This window comes from Cebidichthys violaceus, unplaced genomic scaffold (genome assembly GCF_023349555.1).
Source record: "Cebidichthys violaceus isolate CVI_PGR_0920_01 unplaced genomic scaffold, fCebVio1.0.p SCAF_22, whole genome shotgun sequence".
NCBI lineage: Eukaryota > Metazoa > Chordata > Actinopteri > Perciformes > Stichaeidae > Cebidichthys > Cebidichthys violaceus.
The window spans coordinates 8,519,594-8,539,031 of NW_027176395.1; the positions used below are offsets into that span (position 1 = coordinate 8,519,594).

Here is a 19,438-nt window from a genome sequence, read left to right on the forward strand (position 1 = left end):
AACAGCAGATTATTCACGTTGAACAGTAAATTAATTCTCTCACTGTTTTTGTTCAAGTCTGAGCGTGAACAATACAACAATCAGAGTATGAGAAGAGTCGGTACATAACAGTATCAGGACTTTGTGTGAGTTGTGTGATCCTGATGCGTGCAGCATGAGTAGCTGTTATTACAGTAGTGATGCAGGATGGATGAATCCAACTAGGATGAGTCCTAAATATGGATCATATAGATCCTAAATGCCTCATCAGTCATCATTCTCTCTTGGCCATTATCAGTTTGTCACAGTTGTCAAGTAGGGATGGTTGAGTGTCACTTCTTTTAGCGTGGTCTGGCAGCCTATACTGTATCAGTAAATTCTGACTTTGGTCTCCTCTTTTTTTCCGGTCACACTAGTAAAACTGCTTAGTTGAAAGATGCTTTTTTTTTTATCCGTTGTTTCATGATCTTGAAAAGCATAAGCCATTTCCCATTTTATCTCTGATTAATGGCTATTGATAATAATACTATAGTCTGGAAAACATTCTGAAAGAGAATGTGTCATCTGTGTGTAATCATGGACAGCATAACTTGTACATCACTGCTCATAAATATGATAATAGCAGTACAGGACCAGCCAACTAGCACCACTTCTTCCATAATCTGCTGACCTCTCCTTGAATACTTTGGAGTCTTTTGTATGGGTAGCCAACAAACTTGAAGTCTCCTGGGTCACCCTTTGGACTGGCCCGTCCTAGCAACAGAGAATTGGGGGTGATATACTCCACACATTCTTCCCTGCTTTGAGTTCTGGCATCGATGGGTCTCTCATTTGCGAGGTTGGCTGCCATCTCCTCAACTCCTGCTGTGATTTTGTTCAGCTTCTGCAGGTCATTGTGGGAGGTTAAGAGGTCATCCACATAACTGTCCTCTTCAAGGACTCGCTGTTCATCCTTGAATCTGTGCAAATGCATCTTACGCTCCTCTAACCATACTGAGTTGTACATTTTCTTAATGTCCCCTAAAGCTCCATGCACACCCCCTCTGAACCTCAGCAGTACAGCTCTGATAGGGTTGAGAACATCTGGTCAATTTAGAAGAAGATCGTTCATGCTTACACTTTTGAATTTCTGACTGCTATTCCATACAATTCTCACTGGAGTTGTCACTGAATGAGGGTTTGGTGCCACCAGATGGCTTGCGTACCACACTGGTCCTTTCCACTTGTTCATGATTTCTTCAGTGAGTTTTATGGCTGCCCCTTGTTCAACCATCTCATGGATTTGGGTTGCATATGCAACTTGCCACTCTGGTTCTCTCTTCAGTTCCCTCAAGAACGTAGCCTGCAATGCAGCTCTGTTGTTGGGGAGAGAGGTGGGATCTACAGTCCATGAATATCTTGCATCACAATGTGGAGATGTTGTGTGAGCATCCTCTCTGATGTAGGTGAGGCCTTCTTTTATGATCTCAAGCTCCCTCTCCTCTGCCAAGGTCATTTATTTTCCTCCTGGTTGGCAGTGTCCGCATCAACATCCTCCACATCTTGGTTCACATGCAGCTCCGATGCTGTCCCACCTCCACCACCCCAGGAAGTCGCGGTTACCAGCATCTGTAAACTTGGCCTGAGCCACATCCTCCTGTTGTGATTGGGCTGCCTCAGGTGTTGAACTCTTGAGGATTTTCTCATACTTGACAGCAGCTGTCCTCATGGAGCGAGCAAAGTGTGTTTTGGACTCGTGTGCTGCCACTTCTACTTCCTCAAACAAGTCGGGGTGTGCTCCGCCCACTGTCTTACCCAATGGACTTTGCCATAAGACAAGATCTCCTACAACTCTCACCCTCTGCGGAGCGAGTCTTCCCTCTCGGTGGCTAATGAGTTCAACTTCTTCTGGCCTCCTCAATTCCTCAAGCTCGACCTCTGGGAAGAATTTCTGCAACTTCTCAGATTCAATTACTTTGTGCACTTTGGCAATTTCATCCAAGCCATAGCAGACAAGTCCATGTGCCCTCTTTGTTCCTTGAGGAGTTTTGACTCTGACTTTGAGGACATATCTTTCAGTGTTCACCTTCAGTGGTCATTTCACCAACCTCGTGCACAACTAAGGTTATCTTCTCACTTTGTAACTTCAGCCTGTCATCAGCCTTATGGGTAATGTAATTTCTGTCAGATGCAAGGTCAACCAGAGTCCCAATCTTCTGCCCTGCATTTGCAGTGACCTCCATCAGCATCATGATGACAGGAAGTTCAGACAGCCCCTTTTTCTCTAAAAGCTCTGACTGGTCTTTAGCATTGTTTGTAACTGCGGTTTTGTTGGTGAAAGCTTCTTTGCACCGTTCTGCTAGGTCTGGGGAAAGTTCAGACAAGAAATCCTCTTGTTCCTCTGTTAGCTTGCTTTTACCTCTGCTGCCTTTTCCACTCTTCCTCCTCACCCCTTCTTAGTTCTCCTTTTGGGCAGAGAAAGTAATGGTGGTCTGGGGTGCCTCCTCCCTTTTTACAGTCTTTATTTCTGCATAGGAAGGTATCTCTGCAATATCCATCATCATCGTGGCATCCAAGACATTTTCCTCATGCTCCCAGCTTTTTTAAGGCAGATTTCTTTTCAGGTAGCTTCAGCCTTTTGAATTTCCTACAGAAGAAAATCATGTTATTGTGTCCACTATCACCACACACCACACACATCCTCCAGGTCTCCTTTCTTTGTGGTTCTTGTTGAAGCATATTTCCGCTCATATTTCTTTCCTGGATGGTCTGATTTCACCATCTTCTCCACAATCCTTAGCTGTTCAAGCCTCTCAAGGATTTTTTCCTGTTTTTTTAGGAATTTTAAGAGCATGTCAAAGTGGTTGTCTGAAGTGACATCATTTGCAGGATCGACCATAAACATTAGCCAGTCTCTCTTTATGAAGTCAGGTAACTTGCTCTCAATAAATTGAATTACCAGTGGCTTCTTTATGGCTCCGGAGTTTCCCAGCTCTGTGAGATCTGCTAGGGCCCTCTCCACAGCCTGTATGAGGTCAATGACTTTCCTTGGCTGGTTCCCCCTTACATATCTTACATATGGTATCTGCTCCTCAAGGATTTCTATGGCGATGGTTGACTTGTTGCCAAACCTGTTCTCCATGACTCTGAATATATCCTCAGCGGTGTAGTAGGTTGAAAGCCTGAGGTCCTTTGAAACATTGTCCTCCACACTATCCAGGAGCTGAATTTTCTTGACTTCAACTGATCCAGTTGGCTCTCCTTGCCTTTGTAGGCTCTCCCAGTCTTTCCTCCATCTGTGATATTCTCTTTTGCAGCCATTGAAGATGAGCAGTGTGGTTGGCTTGATCTTCACGATTGGTGTTGCTGGTGTGGGCTGTGCTCTCCACCTCCCACCTCCTACCCCCTGAACCTTCTGTGGTTAGCGTTTCCTCTCCAATCCTGCGTGCAGTGACGAATTCAGCTCTTCTATGTTCAAACCTCTTGCTAGCTGTTCTCAGATCCATGACTGTGTTATCTAGCTCATCCTTTGATAACGCAAGGATCCATCGCTCCCACGCTGACATCACTGTGGTGAGCTCCTTTATCTGCTTTTCCAATAGGGTCAGGTGCACTTCATAGCACTCCAAATTAGTACTTTCAACAACTACACCATCTGCTTGATCATAGGCATTTTCTGCTTTTAAAATTTACATTTTGAGTTCATTCTTGCCATACCTTGACCACAGGTTCGTCTGGACAGTATCTTTTACTTGTCCAAATCTTGTTTCAGCTTCATTGTCTGTCCCCTCAATGTCGCCCTCTTGCTGCTTTTCAAGCACAACTTCTTCTTCCTCTGGCTTTTTCATCTCAGCCAGCAGTCCAATCCTGTAGTCATCATTGGCATCAAGCAGTTGTCTAAAACAGTCTGAGAGTTTAGTGAACTCCTCCTTTAGCTCTGCTTCAAGCATGCTGCCTACCCCTCTGGTCATGAAGTTGGCCTGTCTGGTGAAGCTACTTTTTGCAGTGGTCCTCTCTCTTTTGAGCTGCTTGACCGTCTTCCCCAGGGCGTCTTCTGCCATCTTGATTCCCTTTGCGTCAACAGCTTGTCTCTGGATGTCTGAAGCCGTTTATCCTCAGGTCCAGACTGCTTCGCGTGGTTTTCAACTGTCAAGTTCCTAGGTGTTTTGTTCAACTCTTGCCCAACTTGAAATGGCCTGGTACATGAACCCCAAAGGATGCACGGAACAACACTTTCCAACACAGTTCAATATTTATTTTTTCCTTATTTGTTAGTTGTTGACTGGTTGGTCCATCAGGTTGAAAACCTTCAAAACACAAAAAGCAAAAGTTATACAAAAATGTAAATAAACTTCAAACAATTTCAATCCAACAAATTAATGCAAACAGTATACAGCACAGGTGTTTCAAGAAAGCACATCGAACCATCAATACAAATTGAACTATCAACCAACACTCAAACAAAAAGCCAAACTCACACGCATTCAGCAAACCGATATGCATGCTGGCTGTGTGCTGCTTAGTTACCACTGTACAATTCATGAAACAATACATCCCACCATCAATGACTATAGAAGCACTCCCAATACCAAACAATCATCACAACAAAAGTCTTGTTACAGTACCAGTGGCTTCTTTGGTTGTACCATGAGTTGAATCCTTGCTTGCCTCTCTCTCTGTTGAAATGTTTGCTGAGATATTTGCTGAGAGAGACCTTCCATTCGCAGTTGTTCCAACTTAAAGTAATGAGCAGCCTGCACTGGCCTGCTGGTGGTGCATTATGGGACTTGCAGTCTTTTAGGCAAAGTCAAGTGAGCTGATCTGATGAGGAACTGAAATGAAACTTGAGAAATGAAGCTTAAGCGCAAATTCAGTCAGGAAAACAAACATTCGTAATCTCTGTCTCTCCTCTCCTTGTAATTACTCTATCAGCTGATTGGGGGCGTGCACTGTTAAGTAACCAACCAGATTCTGTTCACGGTTTCTTTAAGCCAATCACATCGTTGCTGTCAAACTTTAAAAAGTCTTTTCCTCTCTGCTGCTGTCAGTTGTCATTTCAGCGTTAAGCAGATGCGACCCTCCTCCACCCCAGTCACCTCCAGTCAGCATCACAGTCATGCTCCTGATTCATCATCAGGTTGCAGCAACGCCTTTCACCACCACCACCAGTGTCTGGACTCCAGCGGGGATTAGGCCTATTGGACCTCAGTATCCCTACCCTCGGTGATATTACTTCAGGATGGAGTCCAATCACCAAAGACTTTGCACTTCATATTTGTTGCTTGTATGTTAAATCATTGTTAAATTATAAAACAAGTCTCTCCTGATTGAAATGGCAAAATTGGGGAGTTCCACTGTTTTGTCTCAACCACTACATTTAAAGATTTGGTATTTGGTTATACATCTGCTCACATAAGTGAAGACTTACTGTTTTATCTAACATTATCCAAAAACTAGTCATTACTGTAACCATATTTTTGAGTTGTTTCAGGATGATGACTGGAGTCACAAAGAGTGGTTGTGTCAGCTCCGCGGCTTCCTGAGAACATCTAGTAAAATGTATATTACATTAAATTACAGTCATTTAGCAGATGCTTTTATCCAAAGCGATTTACAATAAGTGTATTCAACATAGGTATTCAAGAGAACTACTAGTCACCAGAAGTCATAAGTGCATCGCCTTTCTTAAACAAGCATCTAAGAGCATAAACCAGAGCAAAAGTACAGAGCAGAAACAAACTAATATGAATACAATAAGTGCAACAAACAAATATGAATACAATAAGTGCTAAGTGGAAAGCTCAGGGTAGTACTTCTTGAAGAGGTGACTTTTCAGCCTGCGCCGAAAGATGGGCAGCGACTTTGCTGTCCTGACGTCAGTGGGGAGTTCATTCCACCACTGTGGGGCCAGGACAGAAAAAAGCCATGACATGGACCTCTGAGCGACGGGGCAACCAATCGCCCCGAGGCAGCAGAGCGAAGTGGTCGGGCAGTGGTGTAGGGCTTGACCATGGCCTGGAGATAGGAAGGAGCTGTTCCTTTCACTGCCCTGTAAGCTAGCACCAGAGTCTTAAACTGGATGCGAGCTATAACAGGTAGCCAGTGTAGAGAACGGAGAAAGGAAGTTGTGTGGGAGAACTTGGGGCGATTGAACACCAGGCGAGCTGCGGCTTTCTGGACAAGCTCCAGAGGTCTGATGGCCGTCGCCGGGGCTCCAGCGAGTAGAGAGTTGCAGTAGTCCAGGCGGGAGATGACAAGAGCCTGGATTAGCGCCTGCGCCGGCTCGTCAGTGAGGAAGGGGCGAATCCTCCCGATTTTGTAGAGCAGGAATCTGCAGGAGCGTGTAACCGATGCAATGTTTGCTGAGAATGACAGTTGGTCAGGAACCTGGGTGTGACCCTGGATGGGTCACACCCAGGTTCCTTGCAGTCCGAGTTGGCATCACCACGGTATCGTCAATGGTGATGGACAGGTCTTGGTGTGGGCAATCCTTCCCTAAAATGTTTATAATCTCTAATAAAGATGAATTCTTCTGTGTTCCACAGTGGCCAAATGAAACTGGACTACCCAATCAGAGAAGACAAATACTCACCCAGATGAGACAAGTTTAAGCCATCGCTGAGTGCTCCAATCAACATGAAGATTTGTGTGTTTGTGTGTGTGTTGTTACATTATAGTTACATGCATGCATGCATAGGTGAAGTTGTGTGAGTGTGAGCGGGGTGTGATGGTGTACACCATGTCTGAGGACATGATGAACTGCACCATAAGGCATGAAATCCACCAGTACCTCTTCTCCTGTGTGTATATACTTGTACTATTGGTAAGTTTGTGTACATCTTCAACACTTGCACAAAACTGTTTAGGTGTCTGAATTCTTTATAAAGTGCATAAGTAATTAGAAAAGTTTCCCCAAATTGAGGTCAGTGTGACACAGGAAACTGTCATGTCTCAAGCTCTAGAAAGCCTAGTTCCTCCTTGAGATCACAAGATTGCAGCAATGACGCACAAGCTCAGTTAATGTGTGCAAATTGCAGATGTTTTATGTTTTATTGTGTTAGCACTGTAATGGAGACATGTCAAAGGTGCACCCATCTGTGTCCTGTAGATTACTCTGTGATTTGGCTACGAAGCGGTGCCTATTGAACCGTAGGGGAAAATCAAAGTGGTATTTTTGTAATTGTTATCCAGCAGCTAGTTGCATCTTCAAATTATTAATATTAGTATTAATGTGATTGTCATGGGGGGATATCTGTGGACTCACTTTGGAGATACAACCTGCTGCTGGATAATAGGTAAAGAATTTACATTGGCTTTTACCATTAAAGGTTTGCATGTGTGACTGAATCCAGGAGTTATGTGCTTAGGTCACACATGGGTCTCTAGGGTGTACAGTGACCCTCTCCCAATGTGTGCTGGGTTTATACCTCTGCGGCAACTCTGCAAAGAATACGCAAGGAGACAAAGTGGATGGATGGATAGATGGAGTTATGACAGCAAATCTGAGCCAAAACTTGTTAAGAAAATTTGGCGGATGGACGTGTAGTGAGTTCTGCTCTCATGCAGAAGACAGGAGTTTGTGTTCTGTCAGATCTTTCAGACCTGTAATTAACGTTTGCCTTTTTAGAAACCAAAACCACAATGTTTTGTTGCATAAGTCAAACCTGCCATAGTTTATTGGCTATAACCATGCTCTTTCCCGACAGTTACTTAAACTACACTACTCCTTAACTGTGTTTAGGGGTTAGGGGTTAGGGTTAGGGGTTTTGTTTCCTTAATCATACCAAAGTTCCCATGTGCAGATGTTTTAGAAAGACTGCATTTTAAAAATGTAGGCATTGAAAATAAAAATGTTTGAACAGTGAATATAGATTATATAGGCTGTTGAACATAATCCAGGGTTTTGTTGAATCATCCAATGTGGACATTCTAAATATGTGTTTTTAGTAATCAAGTATCAAAAAAAAACTGCCTGGTGTCATAATAATCACATTAAATGATCTTCTTGATTCTAGGTTGGCGTTCCCTCCAACCTGTACTCTTTGTACCATGCTGCTCTGCAGCTGAAGCAGAAGAATGAGCTGGGAGTTTATTTAATGAACCTCACCGTGTCTGATCTGTTATACCTGGCATCGTTACCACTGTGGCTTCAGTATTTCTTTCAGGTAAAGTACAACCATTCATCTACAAAAATTTCGAAATAAAAAATGTAATCTGTGTTGTGATTTTTCACATTACATTATAGGCAGGTTATTACAACGCTGTCTATGGACTTTTTTATGCAACTCCTAATATCTGAACAAAAATGTGTGAACACACATTGCAGACTTACAGTATTTGGATATTTGTTCATTATGGGATGCGCTGTCAGTCTAATTATACCTTTCATTTTTATTTATCCATTTAACAATCCAGCTCCATCTGCTTTTAACCAAGTGTCACCTGCCTCTTGTCTCGTAAACCTAGCTAGAGTGTACTTTCATGTATGTGTGTTGCTGTTTCAGGATGATGACTGGAGTCACAGGGAGTGGTTGTGTCAGCTCTGTGGCTTCCTGCTCTATGAGAACATCTACATCAGCATTGGTTTCCTGTGCTGTATCAGCCTGGATCGCTACCTGGCTGTGGTCCACCCTTTAAGGTAATTTATAACAGCAGGTCACCGCCACCTTTTCATAATATAATATAAGAGTTGTAATATATGAGCTTTAATTTAACGCTAATTACCAGTTTTCTCCTTTCTGTCCCTTTTCCGCCAGGTTCACCTCTCTCCGCTCTATGAGTGCAGCGTGGCTTGTCAGCGTCATCATCTGGCTGAAAGAGATAGCCGTCGGTGTGGTTTTCTTCCGCCATAAAGAACTGAGCAAAGACCGCAAGAACCAATCAGTGTGCTTCGAGCACTACCCCATGCAGCCGTGGGAGTATCCTATCAACTATTACCGCTTCATTATTGGCTTCATGTTCCCGCTGGCTATTCTATCGGTATGATAGCCGTTTTACTACAATAATCTAGTTTTAAAAGATTTTGATACTGTAGCACTTTACTGCATTTGATCACATTTGTGTTGATTTATTGATATTTTGAACACATACAGTATATTTTATGACAATGACCTTTTTTGTGCCTGAAATCTCTGCTTTAATATTGCTGTTTTTACTCACAAGTCGTCAAATACAGAAGCTTGGTCAGTGTCCTTACCCCTCAAACTATGACTTTCTACCACCATCGCGTCAGTTTTGAATGCTTCAGTTCCTACTTGTTACATGCATACAGTCTCTTTTCAAAATAAAACTGGTCTTTTAAAACGAAAGATTGGGGTTTGGGTTAAAATAAGTATGTTTGTTACATAACTGACTTAGTAAAGTACGGATGTTATGTGAAAAAACTACTGTAAAATAAGTAAACGTGACTTTTTTGTTTGACCCATCCAACCCATCCAACCTCTCTTGACCTATCTTGACCTATCCACCCTACACAAATTTTCTCACTTTTTATACTACAGTTGCTCTTACTAATTATGAAGTGGATGGGTTCACATCGGAGTTGGTTGAAAGCTTGGAGCATCTCATACAGATGCTGAAGGCTGCCTCGGTGTAAGCGGCGGTATTTGACAAGTTGGGAGGATGAACAGGTTCTGTAGACATGCACAAACTTGAGTGGAGTCTCCTGTTGGGACAACTTACCCTGTTTTAAATCTTACTAGTCCATAGAGTTTTGTGATATCATGTAACACTCAGCATAGCACCACTCAGCTCTAACATGGCGAGAGAGTCTTTGTGTAGGGACATTCAGAGAGACAGATGATTGGCCTATATTTAAAACACCACACTTCATTTTCCCACCCACTGATAGCTGGGCTGTAAATAAAACAGATATAAAGATGGATAACAAGGCTGTGTCTCCAAAGAGAACTGATGTATTTTAATAAGCCATGCTTCCAGTGTGTTTGTGTTAATCAGATTGAGTTCTGAAAAGACTCTTTTTCTCAGTTAGAGTGAGACTCTTCTCTACTTTTGCTTCTGTTAAACTACAATTTGGCATGTCACAGATAAATATTTCAATGATTTCATTGTAAAAGTAAAACGTAACAAACGCAAGATTGTGGTCTAAATTGTCTTTGATAAACAAGCAACAGAGAATGTTAGGAAATGACCAGGTTGGTAGCTATTTGGCAAAGGTTAGGGGACACAGTCTTGCTTTACTGCACAACATCTATTAGTAAATGACTTGTGTTTTTTCTGTCCAGCTCAGCTACCTGTGTGTTCTCCGTGCCGTGGGTCAGAGTGCTGGGACTCAGCCGGATCAGAAGACGAGGATCAGGCAGTTAGTCAGCAGCACCATCCTCATCTTCCTTGTCTGCTTCTCCCCCTACCACATCTTCCTGTTAGTACGCACCCTGCTGGAGCGAGACTGCAACTTTATCGCAGGTACAGTACATTTTTTTGCAAAGTCATCCAATGACTAAAAGCCTTTACACACCGGGGGCGTCTTTTATTTGTGCGATTAGTTCGTACGCCAATAAACGTAGAAATCTTGTTTTTCCCAAACAAGGTTGATTTTTCTGAGCTTTAGCGCCACAAATATAGGCATCAATCAATCAATCATGTTTTACAAAACGGACATATTCGAATGTATAATATAGGGTACAACAACACGGAGGCTCTGTAGTCTGAACCAAGATGGTAAACTTTATTACAGGGATTGGGACTCAAAATTCACTCCAAATTTTAAGGATTCACTGTCCCATCCCATGGTCACGGACCATACAGTAACTTCTGACATCAGAAATTAAAAAATCAGTTGTAGTTGTAGTTGGTCCTCTGCTTACGCAAATCCAAACCTTTTATTGAACAAGTATTGCAGCTGTCACTGCCTGTATGAATGAAGTTTTGATGGAGAATATTCGCAGGTGAGTATTTCGCATTTTCGTGTCATTTATTCATCACGCCAGTGTGTAAAGGCCCTAAGGATGAAAACTTTTTGTCTTAACCATGCAGCTTGTATCGTTATTTTACAGAAATATTTAACTACTACCACCTGTCATTGTTGCTGACCACCCTGAACTGCGTGGCCGACCCCGCTCTCTACTGCTTCGTAAGCGAAAGTGCCCGCCGCGGCCTGTACAGAGTCATAGTCAGGCCTATTGTTAGGATACTATGCTGCTGCTGTCGCCGTGGCAACGCCAACCCTGCCAACCCAGCCACTGATTCCCAGGAGGTCGCCACCGACGACAACAACGGCCACCCGGCCGTGGTGCTGCTCACGCACACCAGCACACTCAACAACTTCAAAACAAACACCCCCACCAAAAACACAATTTTTCTCACACAGACTGATGAAAAAACTAACATACCCTTAATTGTACAGAATAATGGACACTCTGACAAATGTGTGGACAGTGATGGAAAGCCCAGCTGTGTGATAGGCATTGAAGAGCAGAGCCAAGATACAGAGAGGACTCAAGAGACTGAACGCCAGCTAAAACAATCCAGTGAGCAGTCAGGAACCAAGCTAGTAGAGGCCTCAGAGCAATGGGATTTAGACAACAAGACTGCCCGCAAAGACTCAATCTAGCAGTGGCCCTAAAGAGAGCCTGCTGCCCACTCAGCTGAGTTTACATCATCATCGCCATCATCCAAAGGCATTGGACAGAAAACATTTTCTTTTCTATCTGGAGTGACTTTACTGAGTTGTAATACAACAGGATTCGCCTACAATGACATCTTCGTAAATGCCCAGTTTACGTTTCTCTGATTTGTAGAAATGGGAGCAAAATGGAGGTGCAGTTTGAGATCAACAGAAGGTCTTAATGCATCAGGAGGTCACAATTATTGGCCTAGAAGCAATCTATAATGTGTAATTTACATTTTGGACATGTTCCTCTTACTATTGTACTGTTGGAAATTGAAATTATTCTTATATTTATAATGATGTAACCGCAGGCAAAAACCCTTTAATATTGATACAAAATCTGTTAATTTTGCAGCATAATCTGTATACAATTCTTCCTGCCATATAATCCCTAAAAAATGACGTTGACAATAAATTGACCCTGTAGATAAAGTAACAGCACAGAGCATTCAGTATCAGAACAAACATGATAACAACCGAACTAGAAGTGGTGCTGATGCCACACCACCACTGCATAAGACCACATCCTGTGCATGGTGGTCAATTGTTTTGATCAGAAATATAAGGTGTAAGGAATACTAATGCAGCTATACATTTCCTGTCATAATATATGTATGGATTTTCTCATGTTTGCTGTCTTGTCTGATGAGAAAAAAAATATCTTAGTTTCTAATGAAACTCTGGGTAAGGGTTGAATATATTTAAGTTGACCATTAATATGACAGAAATCTACCAACTACCAACCTTCTACAGTATTATGTTCAGCATAATGTAACATCCATGGACTTTAGTATAGTAGCATTGAATTGGAAATCATTGACTTTAAAGCAGCACTGTGTAACTTTTGTAACTATGTAACAGCCAATATGGTCAATAATTGACAAATAAGGGACAATGGTGAATGCTAAAACATGCAAGTGAAACAGCAGCATGTGTCGAGGAGAGTCGTCGAGTCAGCTAACTGACCCAGTAACGTCTGTCACACAGCTATTGCTACCTAAAGTTGACTAACATTACGGGCTAGCTAACATTAGCAACCATATGCTTGTGGTCATACCAGACCAACAAGGCTGGTATGGCCTTAATGTTAATTGTGCAAGAGTGCTCATGAATTTAACTTATTTGTTACAGGATGTTTACTTATGTATTTTGTCAAAAGTTGCACAGTCTTGCTTTAAATAGTAATCTCTAAATCATTTTGCTTGTTTTACAACTTTAACTTTAACCTTAACTTTGTAATACCCAACATTTGTTTTTGTTTTTAAAAGTACTGCGATTGATTGTTGAATATTTTTGAAAAATACCAGTAATTTTAAGAGATGATTCTATTTGTAAGCAAACAGCTTTGGGGGACTTTACATTTCCACGTTGGTGTCAGTGAATGCAGCATGTGACAGGCTTTAAAGCGGCCAGTCTGTGGTTTTTAACATTGTTATGCATCTGTGTTTAGAGAGAATAAGTATCAAAGGAAACAATCTCTAATGCATGCTATTTGCACCTCCATGCATGCAAATAGCTATACATGTTGTTATTGTAAAACTTTAGTTTCTATCAAAGTATAGCATTACTTTAATTGTTATAAAAGTATGAATTAATGTCAGAATTTCAACAATATGAATTAACCATGACTTTATGGTGCAATATTGAATTGGTACAGAGGTAACATTATGGTGAAACTCATTTGTTATGGAACTATAACATTATGGTCAAAGAATCTTGTCATAATAAATGTTGAAATTACATATTTCACAGTGACAAATGTGATAAATAATATTTTCATAAATCTTTGAAACTGTATACCAAAAAGGACAGCTTCTCTTTTTCTTTTTAAATGGTGTGTGCGGCCCCTGTGTAGGCACATGCAGCAGCCGTGCAGTGTGTATACACTATATGTGTGTGTGTGAAGTTGTGACACTGTGGTCTCTGTGTGGTTTCAGTCTGATCTCAATCTTCCCTTTCTGACGCTGGTAGAGTGAGATGAACGTCTGACGAGTGCAGGGTGTGATGCAGTTTTTGAGAATAAATAAGTCATGTATACGTATATTTTTGATAACTATCTGCAACATGTTTCGTTATTAATGTGTGGTAATGCAGTTATTGTCGGTGCTCTCATCAACCTCCTTTCCAGCAGCAGCAGCAGGCAGCTGTAAAAGCTCCAGCACCAAACTGCAGACAGCCAATTAGAAACTAGCTGGTGAACATAGTGGTGCAGTTAGCAGCTAGAGACCAAACAATACAATACATTAAACAAACTTAACAGCAGTGATGATTGTTTTTTGACATATAAAATGACATACTAGATTATGCCTTTTTGACATAATATATCGTGGCTTTTTTATGACTTTTTTTACTGACTGTACTACAGCTTTTTATGACTTATATGACATGCTATACTATGACTTGTGACTTTTTTCAATATTCTTTTTTTTTACATTCTTTATGATGACTTTTAAATGATTATTTTGACATAATATATGGCTTTTTAGAAATGTCTTCATCATAAGTATAGTATGACTTTTTTCGACATACTATATTAAGCATTAATGTAATATATTATGCTTTTTTTCAACATACTGACCTTTTTTTAAAATAAAATACTTCGATGAATTTTTCGACCTACTATATTATGATTTTTAGATGATTTTTGTATTACTTTTTGACATAGGTCTACTGTCACTTTTTTGACATAATACACACCATTACTTTTTTGTGACTTCTTTCTACTATACTATGGTTTTCAACATTTACAACATTCTATTCTATGACTCTTTTTCCACATACTATACACTTTTTAACAACTTTTTTTTGACATAACATTTTTGACTTTTTTTATAGCTTTTCTTTTATGTTGCTTTTCATGGCTTTTTTCGAGATATGTATGACTTTTTCACATTCTACACCATGACTCTTTTTGACCTCCTATACAATTTATTATAACTTTTTTACATTTTCAATGAGCTATACTATTTGTTTTTTCAACTTGCTCTAACATGACTTTTTCACTTTTTTTGACATTCTATTCGATGACTATTTAATGACTTTTTCATTTTATATATTATGGCTTTAAAAAAAAACATTAAATGAAGTATGTATTTGTTTTACTTTCTCAAACATACTATACAATGGCTTTTGCTTGTTGGAGTTTTTGAATGAAATGTACTATGTCTTTGTATGACTTTTGTGACATATTACACTCTGGTTTATTCTTGGCTTTGTTGGACATACTTTTTTTGACATACTATACCATCCATTTTTAATGACTTTTCAGTGTCATACCATACAATTTTTGACTAAAATGAAAGTACGGTATTTTGCCCTTGTAGGGCAGCCCCGGTCTACGCAGTACATTACTTTGCTCCCGTGCTGGTACTCCTGTCTGTTTCTCCTGACTGAAGGGTGTGCCAACCACCATCTACTGTAAGTAACACACTATGTATCTAATGCAACCCTTCAAAAGATATCTCTTTAAGCATATTAGACTATACGACAGGAATATTGCATTTTCCATTCAAGCAAAATGCACTCAGACCGTACAAACAGAAACACTAAAATATACAGTAGATATGTTACAAATCCCACGTATAAAAAGACATACTTTTTCTTTAAGTACAATGCTTGAGTGCAGTTGCTATAAGTTTTAAGTTGTAGCACTTCCCTTTTGAAGGTTTCTAGAAAATGCAGTATTCTGTTTCTTTACTTTGGTGAAGTGAATGTGACTTATTAGTGTTTATTGGTTTTAGAAGATCAATAAACACAGTTCTCAGGTGAAACAGAGCTGAAAATCAAAATGAGTTTGTGTGTCATTGTATTTGTTTTTGTAACAGAAACCTTCCTCTGGAGGCACTTATGATGTTGTAAGTGTATATGTGTCTACTCAAAGCAGTAGTGTAAATACTCCAGACAGAAAAGCAGAAAAGGGACGAGTGTGTGTGTGGGAGCAAAGCAGAATATGCAAATGCATGTGATTGTGTGTATTAATCTTGGCAGCATCAGCTGCTGCTGGCTGCTGCTGCTCTCCAACAGGAAGTTGCATCAAACTTAGGTCGGGTTGGGGTCGTAGTTCACAGTAGAAAAAGATCTGAGGAGAGATGAGAAGAACAGGAAGACAAAATAGAAGCGGAAAGGAGAAGTGTGTTGAAAGTGGCCCCCATTCTGAGGCTTTACATCGTAAAACTTTTCCTAGATTTACTTCTTTAATACTTCGTAATTTCCTGATCCATTCAAGAAAGCTGGGGGTAATGTATTTCATATCTCCAGTAGGTTTTAATTAAACAAAGCAGAACTGGGTAACAATAGAAATATAAAATAACAAATTGTACCTAATCATTTGATTATATTGGAATAAATAAGGGCTAAATAGCACCATTTAGTGCATTTGTAAAATATAGAGATGTTAGGCAATCTTGGGAGAAGTTTTTGACAAGGACGTTTGTTTAAGAGCTGGAAATTCCATCACAAAGGAAATCACCAAGAGGAAATCTAAGACCTGTGTGGATTTCACGTTACCATAATTTTGTCCTTAACACTATTTATGCAAATTAAAATGATTCAATAATAGTTCGCACACATGTGAATGTGAGTGCGAACAATAGCCTCTTTATGGAACATTAAAGTAAGCTCATGTAACTTTTTTGCTGAACAATGACATTTTGGAAACCATAAGATAATGACTAAGGCTGTCAAAGTTGACGTTATAACAACATGTTAACGCAAATTCATTTTAATGCTACTAATTGTTTTGACTCAATAGCGCAGGTTCTCTCGTGATATCCCTTTGCCCAAAGTTAGATGGCAAGCAAGCAATGAACGAAGAAAAATTTATTTTGAATGGCAAGTTCAGCTACAAAGCCCTGCCAGACGGCCTGAATCATCTAGCTTGTGATGTGCCATTAAACATTGTGGAAGACGATGGTCCACGTGAAATTTGGATTGAATATAACTTCTACACTTATGAATTGCCTTCAAGAGCCATCACTGTACCGAAGAAGCTTAATTTGTACGAAGACCGCACAAGTAGCGGAGGAGTTGGGATAGGCTACAGCGGATACACTCACCTGAGACTCCACTCAACAATCACAGTTACCTGGGGGTGACAATATATTATTTTCATCAGCAGTGGAAAGTTGTAGTTACTGGACGTAACTCCAGTTCTATGTGTTAGTGTGAGCCTTCTAACTGTTGTGTTGTTAATCGATTTCCAATAATAAATCAAGTCAAGTCAGGTCAAACTTATTTTATATTGCACATTTAAAAACAACCACAGTTGACCAAAGGGCTGAACAAGCACAAAACAAATGAACACAACAATAAGAACCAAAGAAAACAATAAACATAATGTACACATAATACTAGTAAAGGAATTGCAGCACAACAGAAGATGAAGACAATTTGAATAGCTCAAGTCAATCAAACACCAATGAAAAGAGGTCTTCAGCAGTTACTTAAAGCTTTCTGTAGTCTGAGAAGTTTTTATATAAACAAGTGGGCTGTTCAAGCAAGGCCACCACAAAGGCTTGACCACCACTGTTTTTGTATTCAGTTCTGAGGACATCCAAGGGTATTTGATTGATTAAGCTCAGTCCTCTAACTGGAGTTGAATTGGTGTCAATTCTCAGTTAATCATGAAATGGACAGGAAGCCAGTGGGAGGCCAATATGATATGTGCAATGTATACTAACAGCAGACAATGACGAGACGACTGTTGTACACCCACATACAAATAATTATAGTTGTCTAACCAAGAGGTAATAAAAGCATGAATAACTTAGGCAAAAACTAGAAAAATTTGTTGTCAAAACTAGTTTGACTGTTAGTTCCAGTTAAAGGTGAGGTCAACAAAAATGACAGAAAAAGAACATATTTCTTACTAACCTGTGATGGTGTCTACCATGTTGATAATTGTAGTTTTATTTTCACAAATCTGTCTCTGAGATTTGTGCTTCCACCCAAATACAAGGTGAATTAAACAAAATGTCATTATACATTCCTTTAATGACAAATGTTAGTACCTGGATCTGGACATTTTTTTATTCTTGAGAGCCATTTACATGAGTATGTAAAAAGCAGTATGAGATGTATCTCTCAGTTAGAACACAGACATGACTATGAAGTGTATAAGTAGCAAATAAGCTGATGCTGAAATCTGGACAGAGAAGAGTTGAGGAACTTTGTTTAGAAACAAATGAATTGTGGAAACATTGCGATCTTCAAATTTTTCTGCAGCTCAAATTTAATTTTATTTAATTTTATTTATATAAAATCTTTTAGAGACTGTTTTACTTGCTAGCAGACATGCTATTATAAAATGTGACACACACGTGCAATGGTAATTCTGATACAACGTCTCTGAGAAATGATAGGGTTGTGTTATGGGTCTCAACTCTCTCGCAGACAAAGGGAGGCCGCATGTCTCCTACTGCTGCGTCTTTCGTCAGCAAAGCAGTGCTAAAAAACAGCTGGTTCCGGCTTACAATCAAAAAGTATTTAATAACAAACAGAAGCTATACAATTACAAACTGAAGTACACTATTGATAGAATATGTTCCGCGGATCAGAGTTAATGCGCCCCCACCCAACAGCCATTATATTACATTACATTACAGTCATTTAGCAGACGCTGTTATCCAAAGCGACTTACAATAAGTGCATTCAACCTTGGTAATCAAAAGAACTACTAGTCACCAGAAGTCATAAGTACATTTCCTTTTCCAAACAAGCATCTAAGAGCATGAAGCAGAGCATAACTCAGAGCCAAAGTACAGTGCAGAAACAAAGAAAAACAGTTAGTGCTATAAGTAATATGAATACAATAAGTGCAACAAGCTAGTATGAATACAATAAGTGCTAAGTGGAAGGCTCAGGGTAGCACTTCCTGAAGAGGTGGGTTTTCAGCCTGATGAAAGATGGGCAGCGACTCTGCTGTCCTGACATCAGTGGGAAGCCCACCTCTCTGGATACCTGTAAGGTGGCCAGCAACGAAAACTGAAGAGAAATCCTTGGCAACAATGCCTTATACTTTAAAGTCCCTGCCTGAAACTTTAAAAGTCCATTATCAGCTTTGTGATTGGCTGAAATCCAATTGTCCCCTCCTGGCTTCACACAGTGTCCACTCTCGGCTGACCTCCTTGGCCTGGTCCGCCCATCCTCATCTGGAGTGAACCCCCCTCGTTCCATATGGCTGTATTCATCAACATCTCTGCTTGATCAACACATCTCCTTCCCCTGCTGTTCACACCTTCTCACATTCCTGAAGCCAGCCTCTCCAAACTCATCACCATATGGGCGCTTTTGAATCTGAAAAACTTATCTCAAAGGTCCCTGTCTCTCCCTCACGGCTCAACACTATACCTTTAGTTTAACATATTCAATGGTTATGCTGTTATGGTTTAACACTTCTACAATTAAACATGTTTTGACATTTATAATTTATTTAACTTATAAATAAACATTGGCATAAGATATCCACCACTAGGGGTGCTATTAAACATACTAGGAATGCTTTCTAAACTTAAATTCTTCACAGTTGACACTACAGCCAAGGCAGTAGCCATTCTTTTGCGTTAAATACTGCAGCTTGGTCAGTGCTCCTCTGTGTTTGACAACAATGCACTGAGGCACTCTTCAGCATGTGTATGAGATGCAACGCGCTTGTGACTAAACCGTGAGCTACCATGTTGAGAGCTGTGGCGAGGCAATCCCTCTGATCATAATTCAATCAATTTAGTACCTTTAAGGGTTGTAGTACAACAACAAGTCTTTTGCCTTTACTTTTTTACAACTCCAAATATGAGAGTGCAGCTTTCTTAACGCTGATAATCAAAAGTACAACAAACTTACCTGACAACCTCTGCC

General features: G+C 40.2%; 1 protein-coding gene across 1 annotated transcript; it reads left to right on the forward strand.

The window, feature by feature from the left end:
* Nucleotides 1-6,526: 6,526 nt before the first annotated feature.
* LOC137877700 (ovarian cancer G-protein coupled receptor 1) lies at nucleotides 6,527-13,640 on the forward strand. Its single transcript, XM_068717756.1, has 6 exons — nucleotides 6,527-6,781; nucleotides 7,974-8,123; nucleotides 8,463-8,596; nucleotides 8,715-8,937; nucleotides 10,203-10,383; nucleotides 10,974-13,640. Exons 1-6 carry the CDS (start codon nucleotides 6,686-6,688, stop codon nucleotides 11,528-11,530), a joined length of 1,341 nt encoding a protein of 446 aa, XP_068573857.1. The 5' UTR covers nucleotides 6,527-6,685; the 3' UTR covers nucleotides 11,531-13,640.
* The last annotated feature ends 5,798 nt before the right edge of the window (nucleotides 13,641-19,438 follow it).